This window comes from Vulpes lagopus, chromosome 6 (genome assembly GCF_018345385.1).
Source record: "Vulpes lagopus strain Blue_001 chromosome 6, ASM1834538v1, whole genome shotgun sequence".
Lineage (NCBI taxonomy): Eukaryota > Metazoa > Chordata > Mammalia > Carnivora > Canidae > Vulpes > Vulpes lagopus.
This window is the reverse complement of record NC_054829.1, coordinates 95,913,330-95,939,294: the sequence shown is the minus strand read 5'-3', so window position 1 is coordinate 95,939,294 and position 25,965 is coordinate 95,913,330. Positions and strand designations below refer to the sequence as shown.

At 34.9% G+C, this 25,965-nt stretch overlaps 1 protein-coding gene across 1 annotated transcript in view; it reads left to right on the top strand.

The window, feature by feature from the left end:
* The window catches only part of STPG2 (sperm tail PG-rich repeat containing 2), a 560,246-nt gene that overhangs the window by 339,269 nt on the left and 195,012 nt on the right, over positions 1 to 25,965 (top strand). The window contains exon 12 of the mRNA XM_041757622.1: positions 67 to 182. Coding sequence (XP_041613556.1) covers positions 67 to 182 — 116 coding nt within the window. The remainder of the gene's footprint in view (positions 1 to 66; positions 183 to 25,965) is intronic.

Here is a 25,965-nt window from a genome sequence, read left to right as displayed (position 1 = left end):
AAGAATAATGTGACCCAAATCAATAATTTTAACATACTTTTATTTTCTATGCTTATTTGCTCTTAGGGCCTGCAACATACGATCCTGTTTTAAAGAAATCTTGCTCCATACCCTTATTTGTTAAAGCATCAAAGCGTTTTAAAGATTCCAAAGAGATTACTCCTGGTCCAGCGACTTATGAGGTTTGTCAATAATATATCTTTTTTATTAATAACAAAAGAATAGAATAATTTCCAGAAAGTACTGAAAATCTCTACATTAAAGTCCTTTCCATATGTTTTACTCATATTACTGGCTAATCAAAATCTTTTGCCTGAGGAAGGCATTTTTATAAATTTATTTATTTTATTTATTTATTATTTTTTAGAGAGAGAAAAAGCATGAGATGGGGGAGAGGCAGAGGAAAAGAAAGAGAGAGAATCTTAAACAGGCTCCATACCCAGCATGAGCCTGACATGGGACTCAGTCTCATGACCCTTAGATCATGACCTGGGTCAAAATCAAGAGTTTGACACTTACCTGGCTGAGCCACCCAAGTGCCCCAGAAAGGCATTTTTGAATACATTCTGACATTTTTTCTTAAAGATTGATTTAAGAATTATTTATCAATTTATCTGTAGATGTCCACTATAGCATATATATATATGTACATATATATATAACTTTCTTTTTTACATCCCTGCAACTTAATAAACTTAGTTGTTCACATACACAAATGGAGATTTTCAAGTACTTATTACAATCATGAATTTTTAGAGAGCTCAGAAGATAATATCTTGGTTCGGTAATATCACTTATAGATCTTTTATCTTCTTTTAATAATTATAGATGCTGTATTTTAGATTCATAACAAATACAGGATTCTTTTAGATTGTGGCCTTCTGATTATAAGAAGGAGGATTAAATAAATCTGCAAGTTTTAAAAATTGCGTCACAGTCAGCCCTAATTCCCCATCTAGGATGAATAAGTCTCCCATTCTCATTCTACTATTAAAAGTGAAATATTTTATAGTGACTTATAGCAAATAATTTAAGAGTTAATACTCAATGCAAACCACAGTGAATATTGTTCTTTGGGTTAGTTAATGACAAGTTCATTTTTCTTGAATGTATGCTTTTATATTTATTTAAAATGTCATAATCTAAATAATTTTTTGGCATTCTGTCAAAGCAGATTCATAATATAACAGCAGGAGAAAAAGAAAAGAAAACAAATGATGAAAGAATTGTTATTTTACTTGTTGGCTATTGATTCCCCCAAAAGACCACTACTAATTCCTGCTGATTAAGCAATGAGAATTTTATTTAGTTCGGAAAGGGAAAATCTGTTAGATAGTTTTAATAGTTTTTCAGAAGGTGCAAGTCAAAGGACTTATGATATTTTAGGACCTGGGCTGTATGATGTAAGACAGGTCTTAAGATTGGGGAATTGATTGGGATTGGGCAAAGTTTATGACTTCTTTATTTTGAGTAATTGGGCACAGTAAAGGAGTGTCTTGAAACAAGTCTTAATCAGTAAGCTATCAGTCTTCATAAGTTAGGTGGTATAGCTGTTCATACTCTGATCATATTATCATATTAAATCATTAACTGAACCCTTCTGCCCTACTTTTAAAAACTGACTTAAATGGTATTTACAAATAATAATGCCAGTAAATCTAATGTTATCTTTTTATTTTGTGATACAAAAATCATAAAAGGTGTATTTACTAGTCTTTCTAGTATTTAAAGCTGATCTTTTTCTTTCATAAGATTTTATAAATTATATTTATACTTTCTCACAGTCACTTTATAGCAAATTATTTTCTATGTCAAAGGAAAACATTTATGGGTTTGATAATGATGTTTATTCAGGTATTACCTGAAATTTCAAATTAATATATCATAAGTTACCTTTCAGGTAACTTTCCTATACATATGCCGTACTGGAAGGTAACTTTCCTTTTTTTTTTTTTTTTTTGGAAGGTAACTTTCCTATTGAGAACTGAGTGTATAATATTTTTTTCTTCCCAACACACCATTTGTTTTCTTTAATAATTGGTAATTTTCTGAACAATTTTCTTTAAAATTTTCCTTCTTATAAGAAAAAGTTATTTTTAATTTCTAGGCCAATAAATTATTACCAGGTCCCTTTATTATAACTCACTCTTATTTTTTTTTCACTCTTATTTTTTAATTTAATACTTTTTTCTCTACTGATTTTAATAAGTTTAAGTTGAAAACTCTTGAGAACATATTTGTCTTAAATATATAAATAACAGGGGATCCCTGGGTGGCTCAGCGGTTTGGCGCCTGCCTTTGGCCCAGGGCGCGATCCTGGAGACCCGGGATCGAATCCCACGTCGGGCTCCCGGTGCATGGAGCCTGCTTCTCCCTCTGCCTGTGTCTCTGCCTCTCTCTCTCTCTCTCTCTGTGTGACTATCATAAATAAATAAAAATTTAAAAAAAATATATATATAAATAACAGATAAAGATGATTCTGGAAATTTAGAACATTGTTTTAAGACAGCAATATTACATTCTATTTAGAAAGTATTTAAATGTATAGGACTTGTGCCATCATTGATTTTAGTGTCCCATATTCACACTGGATCCAATGTGGGTGGTACTTAAAATAATATCTATAACAATAGCTCTCTTAAGTTAAACAACCACATTTGCAATGTCTGCCTGCCATTTTTATTCTTGTGTGAATAATCTTTTGAATTTCCCAGGCAGAATTAGTGTTTTCCTTTTTCTTTCTTTTTTGATGTGTGTAGGGGGTGGTCAGAGTTGTCAAGGGAACATTATTCACTATTTTTCAATTACAAGCTAATCTATTTATCTCTTTTCTCCTTTTAGTTGTTGATATTTATTGCTTCACTATCACTGATCCTTTTGAAGATATAATGAAAGCTAGGGGCTCTTGGGAAAATTTTGCATGTATGCTCATAACAAAAACCTGTGTATGCAGTTTTAGATGGTTGCTTAACTTACAAAAGTTCACTTATAGCTTCAACCAAGAACTCTCAATAGTAAATTCTAAGCTCCATGAGAGCAAGACTTATTTATTTTTATATTATTAGGGCTTCAATCATAGAATCTGGCATTTGGTAGCATATTAATAAATGCTTATTGTATAGATCAACAAAATGGATAATGCTAGGATTTTCTTCCCAGGATTGAATCACGAATCTTTACCTATGAATAAAGATTTACTTACTAATTTAGTTCTCAGTGAGAAGAAATATATATATATATATATCCTTTTAAAATAGCAGCAGAAATAAATAAATAAATAAATAAATAAATAAATAAATAAATAAATAAATAAAATAGCAGCAGGTTTTATCAACTGATCCATATTCTCTTGTTGAGTAAGTCTTCTCACTAAATGCCAACTTTTAAAGGTTTACATGAGGCACTATATTGTTTTCTGGAATTTAAAATTGACAGTTATTATATTTTTAAAACTTGAATATTTTCAAAACTATATAGAAGAAACTTCAGTGAATTTAATTTTAAAATCCTCATTTAAATATACAGAAAAAATTAAATACACTTCTCTTTTAAAAAGCAAATTCTACTGAAATTGATTGAAATGTAACAAGTATTTTTGAATATATTTTTTCTACTTTATTGAGATATAATTGATATATGTATGCATTGTAAATTATTATCACAATTAGGTGGTAATAAATGGTGCCATCACCTTGCATAGTTACCATTTTTTGTGTGTGTGATGATAACAGTTAAGACCTATTCTCTTAGCAACCTTCAAGTAATAATACAGTATTGTTAACTATACCACCATGCAGTATATAAGATACCCAGAACTTATTAATTTTCTAATAGAAAGTTTATACCTTTTACCCAATTTCTTTCTATTTCTTCTCTTCCCTAGCCCCTGGCAACCACCATTTTACTCTACCTGTTTAACTGTTACATACGAGAACATACAGTATTTATCTTTCTCTGTCTGACCTATTTCATTTAGTATAATGCCTTCAAGGTCCATCCATTTTGTCACACATGGCAAGATTTCCTTTTTTTTAATGGTAGAATAATATTCCATCATTATGCACACACACTGCAACTTCTTTATCCATTCATCCACTGATGGATACTTAGGTTGTCCTATGTCTTGACTACTGTGAATAATGCTACAGTGACAGGGTAGTGCAAATATTTCTTCAAGATAATTTATTTCCTTCAGATATATATCCAGAAGTGGAATTTCTGGATGTGGTATTTCTATTTTTAATTTTTAAGGAATTTCCAAACTGTTTTCCATAGTGGCTGTATCAATTTCCACCCCCACCAGCAGTGTACAATACTTCCCTCTTATGTACCTCTTGTCTTTTTGATATTAACCATTCTAACAGATATGAGGTGGTATCTCATTGTGGTTTTGGTTTGTATTTCCCTGATGATGAGTGATGTTGAGTATCTTTTCATGTACCTGTTGACAATTTGTATATCTTCTTTGGAATAATGCCTATTCAAGTCCTCTGCCCATTTTTTAGGTTTTTTTGTTCTTCTATTGTATGATTTCCTTACATATGTTTTATATTATCCCCTTATCAGATAAATAGTTTACACAATATTTTTTTCCCATGGGTTGCCTTTTAATTTTTAAAAATTATTTCTTTTACTGTACAGAAGCTCTTCAGTTTGATGCAGTTCTGTTTGTTTATTTTAGTTACACTTGGTATCATATCCAAAAGAATCATTGCAAAGACTGTCAAGGAGCTTCTTCCCTATATTTTAGGAGTTTCATGGTTTTAGGTGTTAGATTTAAGTCTTTAATTCAATTTTTTTTGTGAGTGTGTAAGTTAAGGCTGCAATTTCATTCTTTTGCAGGTAGCTATCCAGTTTACCTAAAACTGTTTATTGTAAGACACTATCCTTTCACTATTGTGTATTCTTGGTGTCCTTATCAAGGATTAGTACACGCAAAAGTCAATTTCTGGACTCTCAATTCTGTTGCCGTTGTATATATATCTGGTTTTGTGCTAGTACCATACTGTTTTAATTACTATAGCTTTGTAATATATTTTGAAATTAGAGAATGTGATGCCTCTAGCTTTGTTGTTCTTTCTCAGGATTTTTTTTGCCTACTTGGGGTCTTCTCTGATTCCAACTAAATTTTAGGACTTTTTTTTATTTCAGTGAAAAATGCCTTTGGGATTTTGATAGGGATTGCATTGAATCAATAGATCAATTTAGGTAGTATGAACATTTTAACATTAAGTTTTCCAATTCATGAACATGGGATATTTTCCTATTAATTCTGTCTTCTTCAATTTTTTTCAACCATCTGAAATTGCATCCTGTCTTATTTTCAGTGTACAGATCTTTAACCTCCTTGGTTATATTATCCCAAAGTATTTTATTATGTTTTATACTCTTATAAATGGGACCATTTGAAAAATTGTTTTGGATAGATTGTTGTTAGTATATAGTAATTAACTGATTTTGTATGCTCATTTTGCATCCTATAATTTTACTGAATTAATCTGTTATTTCTAACTATTTGTGGGATCTTTAGGATTTTTTTCTGTATAAGATTATGTCAATGCAACAGATAATTTCACTTCTTCCTTTCTAATCTGGATGACATTTATTTCTTTTCCTTGCCTAACTGCTCTTAATAGGCCTTCTAGTGGCATATTAAATAGGTATGGGTAGAGTGAGCACTCTTGTGCTTGATTTTAACAAAAAAAAATTTCAGCTTTTTACTACTGAATATGATATTAGCTGTGAACGTGTCATATATGGTCTTTATTATATGAAGGTATGTTCATTCTATATCCAGTTTATTGAAGGATTTTTATCATGAAAGGATGCTGGATTTTGTTAAATATGGTTTTTTTTTGTATGTACTTAGATGATCATATGATTTTTATCTTTTATTCTGTTAATGTGTTGTGTCACTTTATTGATTTGCATATGTTGAACTATCCTAGCATCCCAGAGATAAATATCACTTGATAATGATATAAGATTCTTTTAAGGTGCTGTTGAATTCTGTGTGCTAATATTTTGTTTAGAAATTTGCATCATCAGATATTAATGGCCTATGGTTTTCTCTTCTTGTAGTGTCCTTATCTAGCTTTGGTATCAGGGTAATAATGTTGGCCTTGTAAAATGATTTTGAGAATGATATCATTTGTCAGATTTTCAGTAGAGTTTGGAAAGTTTGGCATTGATTCTTTAAAACTTAAGAATTTACCAGTAAATCAATCTGATCTTAGGCTTTTCTTTGTTGGGAGAGTTTTGATTATTGACTCAATCTTCTTTCTAGTTGTAGGTCAATTCAGATTTCCTATTTTTCCTAATTTAGGGTTGGCAGGTTGTATGTTTTAGGAATTTATACATTTCTTCTAGGTATTCAATTTCTTAGTATATAATTGTTCATAATCTTTTCTTATGATCCCTTGTGTTTCTGTGGTATCAGTTGTAATGTCTCCTCTTTGATTTGTGATTTTGTCTTCTCTTTTTTCTTTAGCTAAAGGTTTGTCAATTTTCTTTCTTCTTTCTTTCTTTCTTTCTTTTTTAAAGAAAACAGACTTTTTGTTTCATTTATCTTTTGCATTGTTTTTCTGGTCTGTATTTCAGGTATTTCTGATGTGATCTTTGTTGTTTCCTTCCCTCTGCTAACTTTGAACTTAATTCATTCTTTTTATAATTCCATAAGATGTAAAATTAGTTTTTTAATATGTGATCTTTTTGTTTTTGTTTTTTTTAATGTGGGCATTTAATGCTTAAACTTTCCTTTCAGAGCTATTTCTACTACATTTCATAAATTTTGGTACGTTGTGTTTCCATTTTCATTTGTTTCAAAATATTTTTTGATTTCTCATTTCATTTCTTCTTTGATCCATTGGTTGTTCAAGAGTGTGTTGTTTAATTTCTACATATTTGTGATTTTTTTCAGTTTTTTCTTTTTATTAATTTCTAACTTTATACTATTAGGGTTGAATAAATATATTTGTTGTTCTTAAATCCCCTTATATTTGCTAAGGCTTGTTTTGTGACCTAACATGATCTCTTTTGGAAACTGTTTCTTGTGCACTTCTTTTGCTATTGCATAGAATATCCTGTAGATATTCTTTAGGTTCTTCTGGTCTAAGGTGTAGTTCAAGTCAAATGCTTCCTTATTGATTTTCTATCTGGATAATCTATCCATTTTTGAAAGTGATAATTGAAGTCCTCTACTCTTACTGTGTTTTCTGTTTCTCCCTTCAAATCTATTAGTGTTTGCTTAATAAATTTAGGTACTCTGATGTTGAGTGTATATATATTTACAATTGTTATATCCTCTTTTTTTTTAAAGATTTATTTATTTATTCATGAGAGACGCAGAAAGTCAGAGACACAGGCAGAGGGAGGAGAAGCAGGCTCCATTCCATGCAAGGAGGCCGATGTGGGACTAGATCCTGGGAATCCGGGACAAGGCCCTGAACCAAAGGCAGATGCTCAACCGCTGAGGCACCCAGGGGTCCTGGATCGTTATATCCTCTTGATGAATTGATCACTTTGTGATTATATAATGACTTTCTTTGTCTTCTGTTTTTACAATTTTTGCTTAAAGTCTATTTTTATATAAGTATATATTTTTTATACTTATTTTTATAAATATAGCTACCCTGCTAGTTTATTTTCTACTTGCATAGAATATCTTTTTCTCTCCCTTCACTTTCAACCTAAGTGTATCATTAAGCCTATAATACCCATAAAGCTGTGTATTTTTTTAAACTCATCTAGCCACTGTATGTCTTTACATTGGAAAATGAATCTGTTTATTTACACTATAGTTATTGATAGGCAAGAACCTACTAATGCCACTTTATTATTTCATAGCTGTTTTATAGTTCCCTGTTGTCTAGGCTAGCATCTTGTGCTTATATAGCTGCAAAAGATAGAGCTAGCCATGGTCATGTCTTCTAGGGTCTAGCAGGGGCAAAGAGGAACTCAAGTGGCTGGTATCTTATACCTGTTCGCCACAAATTCCTTGGATGACTGCCAGTGTGGTCCCAGACTCTGGCAGGAGTGATTGTGGGAGTGAAAAGAGTGGGAAGGGACTCACATGACTGGTATCAGTGAATTTAAATACCTGTGAGGGGAAAGCTGGTGAAATCTATTGGGGATCTGCAGCAGCTATGCTGGCCTTAACTTTGTCAGTGGTGAAATCTGCTGAGTTTGTCTGCAGAGTAGATCTCTGTGAACTGCAATTGCTTATGATGCATGTATGCTAATAATAGCCTCTGCTTTTCTTTCTGGTTTCTAGCCGGCTCTAGATGTCTTAGTTTTAGTGGTCTGGGTAGGGTGAAACCAAAGCAGTACTACAGTACTCTGTGAGACTGGTGAAGCTCGTTACTCACTCTGCTCTTACTTTGTTGGTGAGTGAAACTCTTTCATGCTAGGCATTTCCTTCTTGGCATTGAAAAATGCCACTTGGAGGATGAGAAAAACAGGCAAAATTGAGTTGTCTTCTTTCTCTTCTTGTGCTATTAGTCTCAGTTTTTTTGGTTATAATGTGTTGTTAAAATTTCCTAAGTGGACTTAGGAAGATATCTCCCAGAGCTGTTTTTGTTCGTAGATGGCTATCCAATCATTGCTCTTTGTGAGAAAACAAGGAAGCTGTGTTCTCATACATCACCATTTTACCCCCACTAAAATACCAGTAATTTTTTCTCCCAGCATTTTAAATTTATCATCCCACTCCCTTCTGGCCTCCAAGGTCCTGCTGAAAAATCTATTGACAATTTTGGAGGGTTCACTTGTATGTGTGACAAGTCACTTTTCTTTTACTACTTTCACAATTCTCTCTTTGTGTTTGACTTCTGATAGTTTGATTACAATGTATCTTGCAGATGTTTTGGATCCATTTTTGGGGGGAATCTTTTGGGCTTCCTTAATCTGATTTCCATTTCTTTCCCCAGATCTGGGTCATTTTTAGCCACTGTTTCTTTGAAAAATTGTCTGATTCTTTCTCTGTGTCCTCTCCTTGTGGAACTTTTATAATGTCTATATAATTCGTTTGCAGATGGTCATGAGACCCTTAAGCTTTCTTCATTCTTTTCCTTTTTCTTCTTTTTCTTCTGATTGAATAATTGCCAGTGACCTGTGTTTGAGTTTATATTCCTATCCTCTGCTTGATTTAGTGTGAAATTTAAACCCTCTAATGCATTTTTTCAGTTCACTTGTACCTTTAGCTATATGATTTCTGTTTGATACTTTTTAATAGTTTCTCTTTGTTGAAATTCTCACTTTGTTCATGCATTGTTCTGACCTTGATGAGCATCCTTATGTTGGTTATTTTGAATAGTCTGATAGCTAAATCATATATCTCCATTTCATTGGGGTTAATCTCTGGAGATTTATCTTGTTCCTTTTCTTGGAACAGGTTTCTCTGTCATTTTCTTGATTCTCAAAATATTTTGGTATCTGTGCATTTAATAAAACAGCCACATACCCCAATCTTTATGACTGGCCTCATACAGGAGAAGACCCTTACCAATAAATGCAACCAGAGACTCTGAAGACCTCTCAACCTTTGTGCTAATTCAACCTGCTTCCTCTCTACTTAGCAGCCTACAAACATCTACAGTATGCTGGATCCCATCAATGCTCAGTGATAAATGAGACTGATGCAAGTTCCTCAGGCAGCCCCCAGAGAAGTTGAATCATTAGATGTTCTATCTAACTCTTTTTCTTCTCAGTGATAAATTGGGATCTGAGGTTTTTAACCTGTTTTCTCTACACTGAGCTGGGAGGAGAGGCTCTGACAGCTAGTTGTGTTTGCCTTTGTTTTCACTAGCTCCTAGACTTTTTATATTTTAAGACATTTTTTTCTTTTGTTTTGTTTTAGTGTTTTGTTCTGTTTTGATATACTAATATAATAAAGAAGAAAAGTTCTCTGGATTTCTCAAAAGCAGTACAAGTACATTGGAAGGGAGATTCAGAAATTTAACATTTGAGTCTCATAATTGCAAACTCAACTAGAAGATATGAAATTTGAGGAGAGATAAAACATCTCCAAGTCATTGGGTTTTATTCATTTTTACTTGACAAAATATGTTAGATGTCAATTGTTAGTCTCGGATGAGCTCCATTCAGCTTGATATTAGTATATTTTTGTCTTAGATTCTGACAAAGCTTTATCATTATGAGAAATTTCTTAAGTTTTGGTGGGACTTTGTAGATATTATAGAAGAGAGTTGAGAAGAATTGTTTTTAGATGCCATGGTCCAGATTATTTTTTAATATAGAAGATTTCCTATATATATATTCTTGACAGTAACCAAATGGAATAGGTAGTATAAGATCAGAAGTATTGAAAACAAATTTTCTAGAGTGTAAGAGTGTCTATATTGGTTCCAAAGGGCCACTTACAACAGATAAAATGATTCCAAGTATGTAAGTATCTAGATTTCCACTATCTGCTTTAACTGGAGTGACTCTATTTTCTATGCTTCATATATTACACATTTGTATAAAATTACATTAGAGAAAGAATTCCACTAACTAAAATGAAAAGGAAAATTTAAAGTCACAGTTGTAGAGAAAAGATAGGTTCATTGCATTAAGAGAAAACTTGTTCTAAATTTCACTTCAATTATTTAATAACTCAGGCAAAAGGATAAAATCTACTACAAATACAGTACAAAAAATGTGCCAAAAAAGTATTTCGTTTTTATTTTTTTTCTTTTTGCAGTGCTTGACAAACAGGTGGATCCATAAATTATAGTTATTGTTACTATTCATTTGGCTACACTCATTTATTTTTAGTTTATAAATATGAACCTAGTCTGATGTAGGCTCTGACAATCCAAAAATCAAAAAAAAAAAAAAAAAAGAAAAGAAAAAACAACAACAACTTTGCTCTCAAGTATGTAGCACTCTGTTAAGGAAAAAAAATATAACTATTTTAGTTACAATAACATAATTTTTATAATGGTAAGTGAAAGGTACCAAAATTTGGAGTAAGAAATCTGTAAGTCAACCAAATGGAGTCAGGCAATCTTCAGAAGACATTTTATATGAAATATGAGAAAAATGGGAATTTTCTGCTTGGACAAGGTGAGGAAACATATTCTAGGCCAAAGGAACAACATCTTCATACTCCCAGAGACACTAGAGAATAAAATATCCTTGGCAAGATTTTATTAAGAACTGCTATAATATAAAATGAATGGCATGGCATTAGACATTTAGACAATATTAGATGACAAAGTATATTAAACAATATTCAGAGTTTTTGTTTTCTCAACTATAGGTAGATACTAAAGATTCTGAGTAGAAGTATACTATTATATATTAATATGTTTTAATTTTAAAATATTCTTTTCCTTATTTTTTTCTGGGTAAATTTCTTTTTTTTTTTTTTAATTTTTTTTAATTTTTATTTATTTATGATAGTCATACAGAGAGAGAGAGAGAGAGAGAGGCAGAGACACAGGCAGAGGGAGAAGCAGGCTCCATGCACCGGGAGCCCGATGTGGGATTCGATCCCGGGTCTCCAGGATCGCGCCCTGGGCCAAAGGCAGGCGCCAAACCGCTGCGCCACCCAGGGATCCCTCTGGGTAAATTTCTAATAAAGGATGATGACAAGGGTTGATTTAAATTATATAGTTTTTTGGATGAAGACTAGTTCCTGAGTTTATTTCCAAGTGCTCATATTATCTTTGTAGGAAATGTTTGGTTGTAGTTATACATTATATTTATTTTAAACTTCTACGTTTAAAAACCCCCTTTTATATTTCAGTTTCAAAGTTTGTGGGACAGTATTTTATAACCTTTGGAAATGTGATTTAAATTTTTACTTTTAGAAATCAGTTTTGCACTTCAATTCTAAAGGTCATGGCACCTTACTTGAAATCCCAAAATGAATGCTTAAAAGCTACCTGTCATTTGTCATTCCCTATAAAAGTTCTCTGACTCTCTGTGGACTTCATCCTTAGTTAAATTTTCTCCTTTCATTTTTGCTTACAGAGCACTTGATATTCCTTGGAACTTCCTAAGTTAGTAAGTTTGGGGAGACTTGTTAAGGTCTTTCCTGGAAAATCTATTTTCAGTGTATTATATTAGGCCTTAAGATGCCTGTCAGAGGTATGGTCTGCTCTGTGATATCCTGAGAGGATTCCAGGTTAATCATGTTACTGGTTATTGTATTGGAATAAGGATAAATTGTTGGACTTTAAGGACTGGTTTCAGCCTAGAAAGATTGTCTTGGTGATTATATATTATGAATCATTCTCTTGGAGTCCATAAACCCTTTAAAAGAAATAGTAACTATAAAAATTAGAGTGGAAAGAAACCAATTTCATATTCATTTAACTTTTAACTTGAAATAGTGTTATTTTAATGAGTTGCATTGAAATATATTCATTTTTTGATATGTCTCAATATGCTAAAAATTATCTAAGCCATCACTATTTTTTTTTTCCAAAAAATACCTTTGCCTGGGACATAATCTGAGTTTGAGCTTTGAAGGCAGAAAAAGCTATTACCAAATGAAAGTTGTGTATTTTTCTACTCTGTTGTTCTGATTGAAATGTAGAAATTGTATTATTATTCAAGGTAGTATTTCAACTTTAACTTCTTTATACTTATCTATGTTTGTAACCAAAGAAAGGGTATTTTGTAAATAGTTATCAAATTTTTATCTCTGGTTATCATAATAAGTCATATTTTTATTTTCATCTTTTCCTAAAATATAAACTTTAGTTTGCCAGGCCATAGCATCTTGTTTGTAAGCTGAGGTTTAGTTGTGGATTAGAATCATTGTTAGAGGAGAATCAGTAAATTAGTAAGGAGTAGTCTTTGCTTTGAATTCTCAACAATAAAATCGTTGTTTTATTTATTTTTTTCTTCAAGAAAGAATGTTCTCTTTGACAGTCAAAAAAATAATTTACTAACAAATGCCAAAAAATACACCTTCTGGCCCTCTTTTTCTCCTGATACCACCAGTTCCAAGGATAATGCCCCTCAAGGCTCAGTGTATTCCTTCCCTTGGCCTTGCTGCACTAATTACAGTCTGACTGGATATTGGCACTTGGTGCACTAATGTTTTATCTTCTCATTCTGTCATTGATGTTGACCTAGTCATTCCTAAGGCAACTTTATTGACCTGTTTATGCTTATGTTCAATAGCTCTACTACTGAAAAACTGACAGTATGGCTACAAAAATATATATCTCTTATTCACAGTTTTTTAAGTCCCAAGTTACGTTATTTTCTTTGATGTTTCTTTTTCTTTCTTAGCACCTTTTTTTTCTTAGTTCTAGAAGAAGTGACAAGAAAGAAATATTAAAAGAATCATATAAATTAATAGCCACATGTATAAATGAATGTCACCTATGTTTAGCAGTGTCGCTTAAACAAGCTAGGATACCCTAAAAATCTCTTCCTTCAGGGTGAGCTCTCCGCTTACCAGATACTTTATGGAGAGAATGTTAAATAATTGAATTCCTCACATTGATTAAAAACTTTGGAACAGACCAATAATATCAATTTGTATATTAATTACACATCAGGAATCAAGAATGGTCTTTGATTTTTATATAAATAGGACCACCTATTGACTATTCTTGGTGCATCTTAGATATTTCTGACTTGCCTAAGGAGATTCATAGTTTTGCTTTGAGGACTAGAATAGGCCCACCTCTTGACTATTTTCTATATCAATGGTCTTAAAGTCTTGTAAGATTGCCCATTTTGTGTCCTGGAAAACATTAATTTCTTTATGGTTTATACTGAGATGTTAGCTCAAACTTAATTATCATGAGTCTGAAATATATTTCATCCTGAAAAGCTGTTGTCAGTAAAATATAAAAAAAATCATACTCTAATTTACTAGGAAAAAAGGTGATGATAGCATTCACCTTGTAAAAGTAAAATGCTATTTTTGTATTTTTTATTATTGGAAGCTATATTTAAAAAGTGCTGTTGAGTACTATTGCTTCAGAAACTGCTTTATTTATTTAAACGTCTTTGAAGTGTAAAATTAGTTTAAGCCCTCTAAAATCCTGAAATCCAGTGAGGATTTTAGATAAGAAATTTCCAACTGTAAAACAACAGAAAAATTAAAAATTTCTTCTGGATATTATTTTATGCAAAATAAAATTATGAGGAGAGAAGGCATACATAGTATTGGAGTTTTATCTCCGTATAAAATTTTAAGGTATTGAAGTTGACAATCTTGGTTTAATTTGTTGTGTGTGTGTTTTTTTTAAGATTTTATTTATTTATTCATAAGAGACACAGAGAGAAAGAGAGGCAGAGACAAAGACAGAGGGAGAAGCAGGCTCCATGCAGGGAGCCCGATGTGGTACTCGATCCCGGGTCTCCAGGATCACACCCTGGGCTGAAGGCGACGCTAAACTGCTGAGCCACCCGGGCTGCCCTGTTCCATATATTTCTACAATTAAATATGCTATAAGTTAATGTCTGTTATTGTTCCTTGTATTATTAGATTTTCATTTTTTTGTTCTAAAAAGGAAAAATTGTAAAAAATTAAAAAATAAATAAAAGGAAAAATTGTATTCCTAACTTATCTAGCAAATGCACTGTTTATTATTCATATAAACTATTTACTTTTCTGTTTGAAAGTGCTAATTGTTTTTGTATATAAAATCAATTATTGCAACATTTTCCCCTTGTAATAATAAATAAACATTTACACTTGAGGGAGAGGGAGGTAGAAAGAAGTAAATCTCCTGTGTGTACTTTTCCATATATAAATTATAGTTTTAAATAGCATCTTTTTCTATGTGAGCCACATACTGCTTTATATTTGGTCAAAGTATAAGTTTCTTGATGATGGGAAAGAACATGGGGATGTAGGTTCTTACGAATACAAAACTTTCATGTCACTTATTTTAAATCATCAGATGCTTTGCTCTCAATCTTGTAGTATTTCCTTTGTAGTGACCAAAAGGTTAACTAGAAAAGTAAAACCAACATCAGACAGCATAGTCATTTGCATGTGAAAACTATTTATTTAGTTCCTTTTGTGAGTATAGTCTTTAGTGCTGGTTGAATAAACAGTCAAGCTTAAAATAATATTTTATTTCTATAGCAGAAAATAGAGAAGTTGATAAGATTGATGATTTTTTATCAAAATCTAGAAATCATATGTATCTCATCTTTGATATCTGTTCTAAGTGAAAGATTTTAGATTAGATTTCCTGATGAATAATAAATACTTAATAATTATTTGTATATTAGTAAATGTGGTTCCAATTTATCCTGAATTTATTTATTTATTTTTTTATAAATTAATTTTTATTGGTGTTCAATTTACCAACATACAGAAAAACACCCAGTGCTCATCCTGTCAAGTGTCCCCCTCAGTGCCCGTCACCCATTCCCCCCCACCACCCACCCTCCTCCCCTTCCACCACCCCTAGTTCCTTTCACAGAGTTAGGAGTCTTTATGTTCTGTCTCCCTTACTGATATTTCCCACACATTACTTTTCCCTTCCTTTATATTCCCTTTCACTATTATTTACATTCCCCAAATGAATGAGAACATACACTGTTTGTCCTTCTCCGATTGACTTACTTCATTCAGCATAATACCCTCCAGTTCCATCCATGTCGAAGCAAATGGTGGGTATTTGTCGTTTCTAATGGCTGAGTAATATTCCATTGTATACATAGACCACATCTTCTTTATCCATTCATCTTTCGATGGACACCAAGGCTCCTTCCACAGTTTGGCTATTGTGAACATTGCTGCTAGAAACATCGGGGTGCAGGTGTCCCGGCGTTTCATTGCATCTGAATCTTTGGGGTAAATCCCCAACAGTGCAATTGCTGGGTCGTAGGGCAGGTCTATTTTGAACTCTTTGAGGAACCTCCACACAGTTTTCCAGAGTGGCTGCACCAGTTCACATTCCCACCAACAGTGTAAGAGGGTTCCCTTTTCTCCGCATCCTCTCCAACATTTGTGGTTTCCTGCCTTGTTAATTTTCCCCATTCTCACTGGTGTGAGGTGGTATCTCATTGTGGTTTTGATTTGTATTTCCCTGATGGCAAGTGATGCAGAGCATTTTCTCATGTGCATGTTGGCCATGTCCATGTCTTCCTCTGTGACATTTCTCTTCATGTCTTTTGCCCATTTCATGATTGGATAGTTTGTTTCTTTGCTGTTGAGTTTAATAAGTTCTTTATTGATCTTGGAAACTAGCCCTTTATCTGATGCGTCATTTGCAAATATCTTCTCCCATTCTGTAGGTTGTCTTTTAGTTTTGTTGACTGTATTGTTTGCTGTGCAGAAGCTTCTTATCTTCATGAAGTCCCAATAGTTCATTTTTGCTTTTGTTTCTTTTGCCTTCGTGGATGTATCTTGCAAGAAGTTACTGTGGCCAAGTTCAAAAAGGGTGTTGCCTGTGTTCTCCTCTAGGATTTTGATGGAATCTTGTCTCACATTTAGATCTTTCATCCATTTTGAGTTTATCTTTGTGTATGGTGAAAGAGAGTGGTCTAGTTTCATTCTTCTGCATGTGGATGTCCAATTTTCCCAACACCATTTATTGAAGAGACTGTCTTTCTTCCAGTGGATAGTCTTTCCTCCTTTATCAAATATTAGTTGACCATAAAGTTGAGGGTCCACTTCTGGGTTCTCTATTCTGTTCCACTGATCTATGTGTCTGTTTTTGTGCCAGTACCACACTGTCTTGATGACCACAGCTTTGTAGTACAACCTGAAATCTGGCATGGTGATGCCCCCAGCTATGGTTTTCTTTTTTAAAATACCCCTGGCAATTCAGGGTCTTTTCTGATTCCACACAAATCTTAAAATAATTTGTTCTAACTCTCTGAAGAAAGTCCATGGTATTTCGATAGGGATTGCATTAAACGTGTACATTGCCCTGGGTAACATTGACATTTTCACAATATTAATTCTGCCAATCCATGAGCATGGAATATTTTTCCATCTCTTTGTGTCTTCCCCAATTTCTTTCAGAAGTGTTCTATAGTTTTTAGGGTATAGATCCTTTACCTCTTTGGTTAGGTTTATTCCTAGGTATCTTATTCTTTTGGGTGCAATTGTAAATGGGATTGATTCCTTAATTTCTCTTTCTTCAGTCTCATTGTTAGTGTATAGAAATGCCATTGATTTCTGGGCATTGATTTTGTATCCTGCCATGCTACCAAATTGCTGTATGAGTTCTAGCAATCTTGGGGTGGAGGCTTTTGGCTTTTCTATGTAGAGTATCATGTCATCGGCGAAGAGGGAGAATTTGCCTACTTCTTTGCCAATTTGAATGCCTTTAATGTCTTTTTGTTGTCTGATTGCTGAGGCGAGGACTTCCAGTACTATGTTGAATAGCAGTGGTAAGAGTGGACATCCCTGTCTTGTTCCTGATCTTAGGGGAAAGGTTCCCAGTGCTTCCCCATTGAGAATGATATTTGCTGTGGGCTTTTCGTAGATGGCTTTTAAGATGTCGAGGAAAGTTCCCTCTATCCCAACACTCTGAAGTGTTTTGATCAGGAATGGATGCTGTATTTTGTCAAATGCTTTCTCTGCATCCAATGAGAGGATCATATGGTTCTTGGTTTTTCTCTTGCTGATATGATGAATCACATTGATGGTTTTACGAGTGTTGAACCAGCCTTGTGTCCCGGGGATAAATCCTACTTGGTCATGGTGAATAATTTTCTTAATGTGTTGTTGGATCCTATTGGCTAGTATCTTGTTGAGAATTTTTGCATCCATGTTCATCAGGGATATTGGTCTGTAATTCTCCTTTTTGGTGGGGTCTTTGTCTGGTTTCAGAATTAAGGTGATGCTGGCCTCATAGAACGAATTTGGAAGTACTCCATCTCTTTCTATCTTTCCAAACAGCTTTAGTAGAATAGGTATGATTTCTTGTTTAAACGTTTGATAGAATTCCCCTGGGAAGCCATCTGGCCCTGGACTCTTGTGTCTCGGAAGGTTTTTGATGACTGCTTCAATTTCCTCCCTGCTTATTGGCCTGTTCAGGTTTTCCATTTCTTCCAGATCCAGTTTTGGTAGTTTGTGGCTTTCCAGGAATGCGTCCATTTCTTCTAGATTGCCTAATTTATTGGCGTGTAGCTGTTCATAATATGTTTTTAAAATCGTTTGTATTTCCTTGGTGTTGGTAGTGATCTCTCCTTTCTCATTCATGGTTTTATTAATTTGAGTCTTCTCTCTCTTCTTTTTAATAAGGTTGGCTAATAGTTTATCTATCTTATTAATTTTTTCAAGGAACCAACTCCTGGTTCTGTTGATCTGTTCCACAGTTCTTTTGGTCTCGATATCATTTAGTTCTGCTCGAATTTTAATTAACTGTCTTCTTCTGCTGGGGGTGGGGTCCGTTTGCTGCTTTTTCTCTAGTTCCTTTATGTGTAAGGTGAGCTTTTGAATTTGAGTTCTTTCCAGTTTTTGAATGGATGCTTGTATTGCGATGTATTTCCCCCTGAGGACTGCTTTTGCTGCATCCCAAAGATTTTGAACGGTTGTATCTTCATTCTCATTAGTTTCCATGAATCTTTTTAATTCTTCCTTAATTTCCGGGTTGACCTTTTCATCTTTTAGCAGGATGGTCCTTAACCTCCACATGTTTGTGGTCCTTCCAAACTTCTTGTTGTGATTAAGTTCTAATTTCAAGGCATTATGGTCTGAGAATATACAGGGGACTATCCCGATCTTTTGGTATCGGTTCAGACCCGATTTGTGACCCAGTATGTGGTCTATTCTGGAGAAAGTTCCATGTGCACTTGAGAAGAATGTGTATTCAGTTGAGTTTGGATATAAAGTTCTGTAGATATCTGTGAAATCCATCTGGTCCAGTGTATCATTTAAAGCTCTCGTTTCTTTGGAGATGTTGTGCTTAGAAGACCTATCGAGGGTAGAAAGAGCTAGATTGAAGTCACCAAGTATAAGTGTATTATTATCAAAGTATTTCTTGAGATTGGTTATTAATTGGTTTAAATATTTGGCAGCTCCCACATTCGGGGCATATATATTGAGGATTGTTAAGTCCTCTTGTTGGATAGATCCTTTGAGTATGAGATAGTGTCCCTCTTCATCTCTCACTATAGTCTTCGGGGTAAATTTTAATTTATCTGATATGAGGATGGCTACCCCTGCTTTCTTTTGAGGACCATTTGAATGGTAAATGGTTCTCCAACCTTTTATTTTCAGGTTGTAAGTGTCCTTCTGTCTAAAATGAGTCTCTTGTAGACAGCAAATAGATGGGTCCTGCTTTTTTATCCAGTCTGAAACCCTGCGCCTTTTGATGGGGTCATTGAGCCCGTTCACGTTCAGAGTTACTATTGATAGATATGAGTTTAGTGTCATCATGATATCTATTCAGTCCTTGTTTTTGTGGATTGTTCCACTGAATTTCCTCTTAAAGGGGAATTTTAAGAGTCCCCCTTAAAATTTCTTGCAGAGCTTGTTTGGAGGTCACATATTCTTTCAGTTCCTGCCTGTCTTCGAAGCTCTTTATCTCTCCTTCCATTTTGAATGAGAGCCTTGCTGGATAAAGCATTCTTGGTTGCATGTTCTTCTCATTTAGGACCCTGAATATATCCTGCCAGCCCTTTCTGGCCTGCCAGGTCTCTGTGGAGAGGTCTGCTGTTACCCTAATATTCCTCCCCATAAAAGTCAGGGACTTTTTTTCTCTTGCTGCTTTAAGGATCTTCTCCTTATCTTTGGAATTTGCAAGCTTCACTATTAAATGTCCAGGTGTTGAATGGTTTTTATTGATTTTAGGGGGGGATCTCTCTATTTCCTGGATCTGAATGCCTGTTTCCCTTCCCAGATTCGGAAAGTTTTCAGCTGGGATTTGTTCAAATACATATTCTGGCCCTCTGTCCCATTCGGCGCCCTCAGGAACACCAATTAAACGTAGGTTTTTCTTCCTCAGGCTGTCATTTATTTCCCTTAATCTATCCTCATGGTCTTTTAATTGTTTGTCTCTTTTTTCCTCAGTTTTCCTCTTTGCTATCAACTTGTCTTCTATGTCACTCACTCGTTCTTCCACCTTGTTAACCCTCATTGTTAGGACTTCTAGCTTGGATTGCATCTCATTCAATTGATTTTTAATTTCTGCCTGATTGGATCTAAATTCTGCAGTGAAGTCTCTTGAGTCCTTTATGGTTTTTTCTAGAGCCACCAGTAGCTGTATAATAGTGCTTTTGAATTGGCTTTCTGACATTGAATTGTAATCCAGATTTTGTAACTCTGTGGGAGAGAGGACTGTTTCTGATTCTTTTTTTTGAGGTGAGGTTTTCCTTCTAGTCATTTTGCTCAGTTCAGAGTGGCCAAAAACAAGTTGTATTGGGAAAAGGAGAAAAAGAGGAGAGAAAGAAGGAAAGAAAAGAGAAAAAGAAAAAAGAGAAAGAAGGAAAAAAGTGAAGAAAAAGAGAAAGAAAAGAAAGGTGAAAAAAAAAGGTGGGGGAAGCAATCAGAAATCAAAAAGAAAGAAAAACAAAAAACAAAAAACACGGGGGCGTATCTTCTGATTCTGTATACTCTAAGTCCCTTGACTTCCCCTGGAACTGGTCCGTCTAGCTGGTCTTCTGGGGGAGGGGCCTGCTGTGCTGATTTTTAGGTGTTAGCGCTTGGGGGAGCTGCTCTGCCCCCTGCTTTGTGCAGGGCTCAGTGGGGGTTGTTCACCCCGTGAGGCCCCAGGAGGAACAACCGCAGTGGCGGAGCCAGCTCTGCAGCCCTGGAGTCAGCCCCCGCAGTAGCTCCGGGGCTCTCCGTCTGCAGGGCCTGGGGGCTCCCGGGCGGGGCCGCTGATCTGCTCAGCTCGGGGCAGGAGCGTCCTCGCTGTCCTGGGCCCTCCAGGCCTCTGCCTGTCCCGGGGGAGGCCGGATCCTGGGCTGTGTCCCGGCGCCCTGTGCTCCAGAGCCTGCGCTGTTGGATTCGCCCTCCCGCCCCGCAGCCCCCTCCGCAGAGCCGCCGCCCGAGGCCCTCCAAGCTGCTCCGGGTCCTGCCCTGCGCGCTGCAGCCCGTAGGGAGCTCTGGGCACTCTCCTGTGCAAGCCGCAGGTGTCAGTTAGTGTCCCAGGAAGCCCGAGGGCATCCCCGCCCTCCTGGGTCCTGCTCTAACTCCCTGCAAGCCCCTTTCCCCCAGAAAGGTTGGTGCAGCTCCTGCTCCTCCGGGATGGGGCTCTCCTGTCCTGGGGACACTCGCCCCGGCCTCAGCCCGGCTCCACGCGGGGCCCCTCCCCCTTAGAGGCCTTTTGTTTCTTTATTTCTTTTTCCCCGTCTTTCTACCTGGATAGAAGCGTGAACTCTTCTCACTGTAGCGTTCCAGCTGGTCTCTCTTTAAATCTCAGGCCGAATTCGTAGATTTTCAGGATGATTTGAAGGTTATCTAGGTAATTTGTTGGGGACAGGTGACTTGGGGACCCTACTCTTCCGCCCTCTTGCACCTCCTTTCTATCCTGAATTTAAATCCTTACTATTTTCACTAATCTACATGAATATTATTATCTGCATGTCCATATATTTAATTTCAAAAGATCAGGGACTTTTTTTTAGATAATCTGATGCCTATAAGATCTTATTTTGTTTTATTAAAAACCTTGGCACCATTGTCATTTTCAAGAAACACTGAATTATTTTATTTTAGAAATATAACAGTTTTCTATTTATGTATTTCTTTGTTTTAAATGTATTTCAAAGCTTTATTACCCAGTCAATGATTTTAGTTATCTCCTGTACTTACACAGTTAAAAGTCTCAAAAGTATCTGCTGATTGATTAATTGACTACTTCATTTTATCTATAAATGGGCTTTTAAATAATAATTTAGTGAAAAAGTACGTTTGTGCACAGAGTAGTCCCTTTTTTTCAAGTTTTTATTTAAATTCTAGTTAGTTAACATATAGTGTACTATTAATTTCAGGAGAATTTAATAATTCATCAATTACATATAACACCTGGTGCTTATCACAAGTGCACTTCTTTTTTTTTTTTCACAAGTGCACTTCTTAATCCCCATCACCTATTTAGCCTTTCTCCCACTCACCTCCCTCTATTAACCATCAATTTGTTCTGTACAGTTAAGAGAGTCTTTTGGGGGACCTGAGTAGCTCAGTCATAGTAGCATCTGCCTTCAGCTCTGGTCATAACCCCAGAGTCCTGGGATCTAGCCCCATGTCAGGCTCCCTGCGCAGCCGGGAGTCTACTTCTCCTTCTGCCCTTGCCTCTACCTCTGCTCATGTTCTCTCTCTCTCTCAAATGAATAAATAAAATAAAATCTTTATAAAAGTCTCTTATGGTTTGCTTCCCTCTCTCTTTTTCCCTCCTTCCCACTTATATCTGTTTGTTTCTTAAATTTCACATATGAGTGAAATCATATGGTATTTGTCTTTCTCTGACTGACTTATTTCACTTAGCATAATGCACTCTAGCTCCATTCACAACTTTGTAAATGGTAAGATTTCGTTCTTTTTGATGACTAATATTCTGTTAAATATATCCATCCTACATCTTCTTTATCCATTCATCATTTGATGGACACTTGGGCTTCTTCCATAGTTTGGCTATTGATGATGCTGCTATAAACATCGGGGTGCATGTGCCCCTTCGAATCTGTATTTTTGTATCCCTTAGGTAAATACCTAGTAGTGCAATTGTTGGTTCATAGGGTAGTTCTATTTTTAACTTTTTGAGACACCTGCATACTGTTTTCCAAAGTAGCTGCAATAGTTTGCATTCCCACCAACAGTGTAAGAAGGTTCCCCTTTCTACACATCCTTGCCAACATCTGTTATTTCCCGTGTTAATTTTACCCATTCTGACAGATGTGAGATGGTATCTAATTGTAGTTTTGACTTGTATTTCCCTGATGCTGAGTGATGTTGATCTTTTCATGTGTCTGTTAGCCATCTGTATGTCTTCTTTGGAGAAATGTATGTTCATGTCTACATTCCATTTCTTAACTAGATTATTTAATTTTGGAGTGTTGAATTTGATAAGTTCTATATAGATATTAGATACTAACCCTTTATTAGATATCACGTTTGCAGATATTTTTTTTACCATTCCTTTAGTTGTCTTTTAGTTTTGTTGACTTTCCTTTGCTATGCAGAAGCTTTTTTATTTTCATGAAGTCCCAATAGTTAATTTTAGCTTGACTCCCTTGCCTCTGGAGACTTGTCTAGTAAGAAGTTGCTGTGGTGCTGAGGTCAAAGAGGTTGTTGCCTTTGTTCTCTTCTAGGATTTTGATGGATTCCCGTCTTTCATCCATTTTGAATTTATTTTTGTGTATGGTGTAAGAAAGTGGTCCAGCTTCATTCTTCTGCATGTCACTGTCCAGTTTTCCCAGCACCATTTGTGGAAAAGGCTTTTTTCCCCATTGAATATTCTTTCCTGCTTTGTTGAAGATTGTTGACCATGTAGTTGTAGGTCCATTTCTAGATTTTCTATTTTGTTCCATTGATCTATGTGTCTGTTTTTGTGCTAGTACTATACTGTCTTCCTGCTTGTACGTTTGTGATATAGTTTGATGTCTGGAATCATGGTGCCTCCAGCTTTGCTTTTCTTTTTCAAAATGATTTGCTACTTGGGGCCTTTTGTGGTTCCATACAAATTTTCAGATTGTTTGTACTAGGTCTGTGAAAAAGGCTGGTGGTATTTTGATAGGGATTGCATTACATACATAGATTGCATTGATAGTATAGACATTTTAACAATGTTCTTCCAATCCATGAGCACGGAATGTTTTTCCATTTCTTTGTGTCTTCTTCAATTTCTTTCGTATAAGTGTTCTATAGTTTTTAGAATATAGATCTTTTACCTCTTTGGTTAGGTTTATTCCTAGGTATCTTATAGTATTTGGTGTAATTGTAAATGGGACTGATTCCTTGGTTTCTTTTTCTACTGCTTCATTATTGATGTATAGAAATGCAACAGATTTCTGTACATTGTTTTATATTCTGCTACTGCTGAATTCATGTATTACTTCTAGCAGTTTTTTGGTTAGGTCTTTCAGATTTTCTATCTAGGGTATTATGTTGTTTGCAAATAGTGAATGTTTGACTTCTTTCTTGCCAATTTGGATGCCTTTTATTTCTTTTTGTTGTGTGATCACTGAGGTTAGGAATTCCAGCATTATGTTAAATAACAGTGGTAAAAATTGGCATCCCTGTCTTGTTCCTGACTTTAGAGGGAAAGCTTTCTGTTTTTCCCCATTGAAGATATTAGCTTTCATATATGGCCTTTATGATGTTGAGATATGTCCCCTCTATCCCTACTTCATTGAGGATTTTTATCAAGAATGGATGCTGTATTTTCTCAAATGCTTTTTTCTGCATCTATTGAAAGAATCATATGGTTCCCATCTTTTCTTTTACTACTGTGGTATATCAAGTTGATTGATTTGTGTTATTGAACTACCCCTGCAGCCCAGGAATAATTCTGGGCTGATGCATAATTCTTTTAGCGTACTGTTGGATTTGGTTTGCTAATATCTTGTTGAAAATTTTTTGTATCCAGTGATTATCAGTGTAGTTCTCTTTTTTAGTGAGATCTTTATCTCATTTTGGCATCAGGGCAATGCTGGTTTCATAGAATGAATTTGGAAGTTTTACTTCCTTTTGTATTTTTTTGGAATAGTTTGAGAAGAATTGCTGTAACTCCTTTTTAAATGTTTGGTAGAATTTACCTATGAAGCCATCTGCTCCTGGACTTTTTTATTTGTTGGGAGTTTTTTTTATCAGTGATTCAATTTCTTTGCTGGTTATGAATCTGTTCAAATTTCTATTTCTTCCTGTTTCTGTTTTGGTAGTTTATATGTTTCTAGAAATGTGTCCATTTCTTTTAGGTTGTCCTATTTGGAATATAGTTTTTCATAATATTCTCTTCTAATTATATTTCTGTGATGTTGGTTATTATTTCTTCTCTCTTGTTTGTGATTTTATTTATTTGAGTCATTCCTCTTTTTTTTGGATAAGTCTAGCTAGGAGTTTATCCATTTTATTAATTCTTTCAAAGAAGCAACTCTTAGTTTCGTTGATCTAGTCTACTGGCTTTTTGTTTTTGTTTCTATATATTTATTATTTCTCTTCTTCTGCTGGCTTTAGGCCTTATTTGATGTTCCTTTTCTAGTTCTTGCTTCTTGAGGTTGGCCTATATTACTGTATACTTCCTGCTTATGACCAACTTTGCTGAATCCCAGAGGTTCTAGACTGTCTTACTTTCATTTTCATTTTCTTCCATCTATTTAAAAAAATTTCTTCTTTAATTTCCTGGTTAGCCCATGTATTCTTTAGTAGAGTATTCTAAAACCTCCATGTATTCATGATCTTTCCAAATTTTTTCTTGTGGTCGACTTCAAGTTTCAAAGTACTGTGGTCTGAAAATATGCATGATACGATTTTAATCTTTTGTGCTTGTTGAGGTGATTTGTGACCCACTATGTTATCTATTCTGGAGAATGTTCCATGTGCACTTGAAAAGATGTATATTCTGCTGCTTTATGATAAAATGTCCTGAATGTGTCTGTTAAGTCCATCTGGTCCAGTGTGTCTTTCAAAGCCATTGTTTCCTTATTGATCTTCTACTTAGATGATCCGTCCATTGCTGTAAGTATGAAGTCCCCAACTATGATTGTTTTATTATCATTGAGTTTCTTTATGTTTGCTATTAATTGAATTATATATTTGGGTGCTCCCAAGTTGGGGACATAAATATTTACAGTTGCTCAATCTTCTTGATGGATGGATTCCTTAATGATACATGCCTTATTCATTTCTTGTCATAGTTTTTTATTTAAAATCTAGTTTGTCGGGACACCTGGTGGCTCAGTGATTGAGCATCTGCCTTCACCTCTGTGTGTGATCCCGGGGTCCTGGGATGGAGTTCCACATCAGGCTTCCTGCAAGCAGCCTGCTTCTCCCTCTGCCTGTGTCTCTTCCTCTCTCTGTGTGTCTCTGTGTGTGAATAAATAAATAAAATCTTAAAAAAAATAAAATCTATTTTGTCT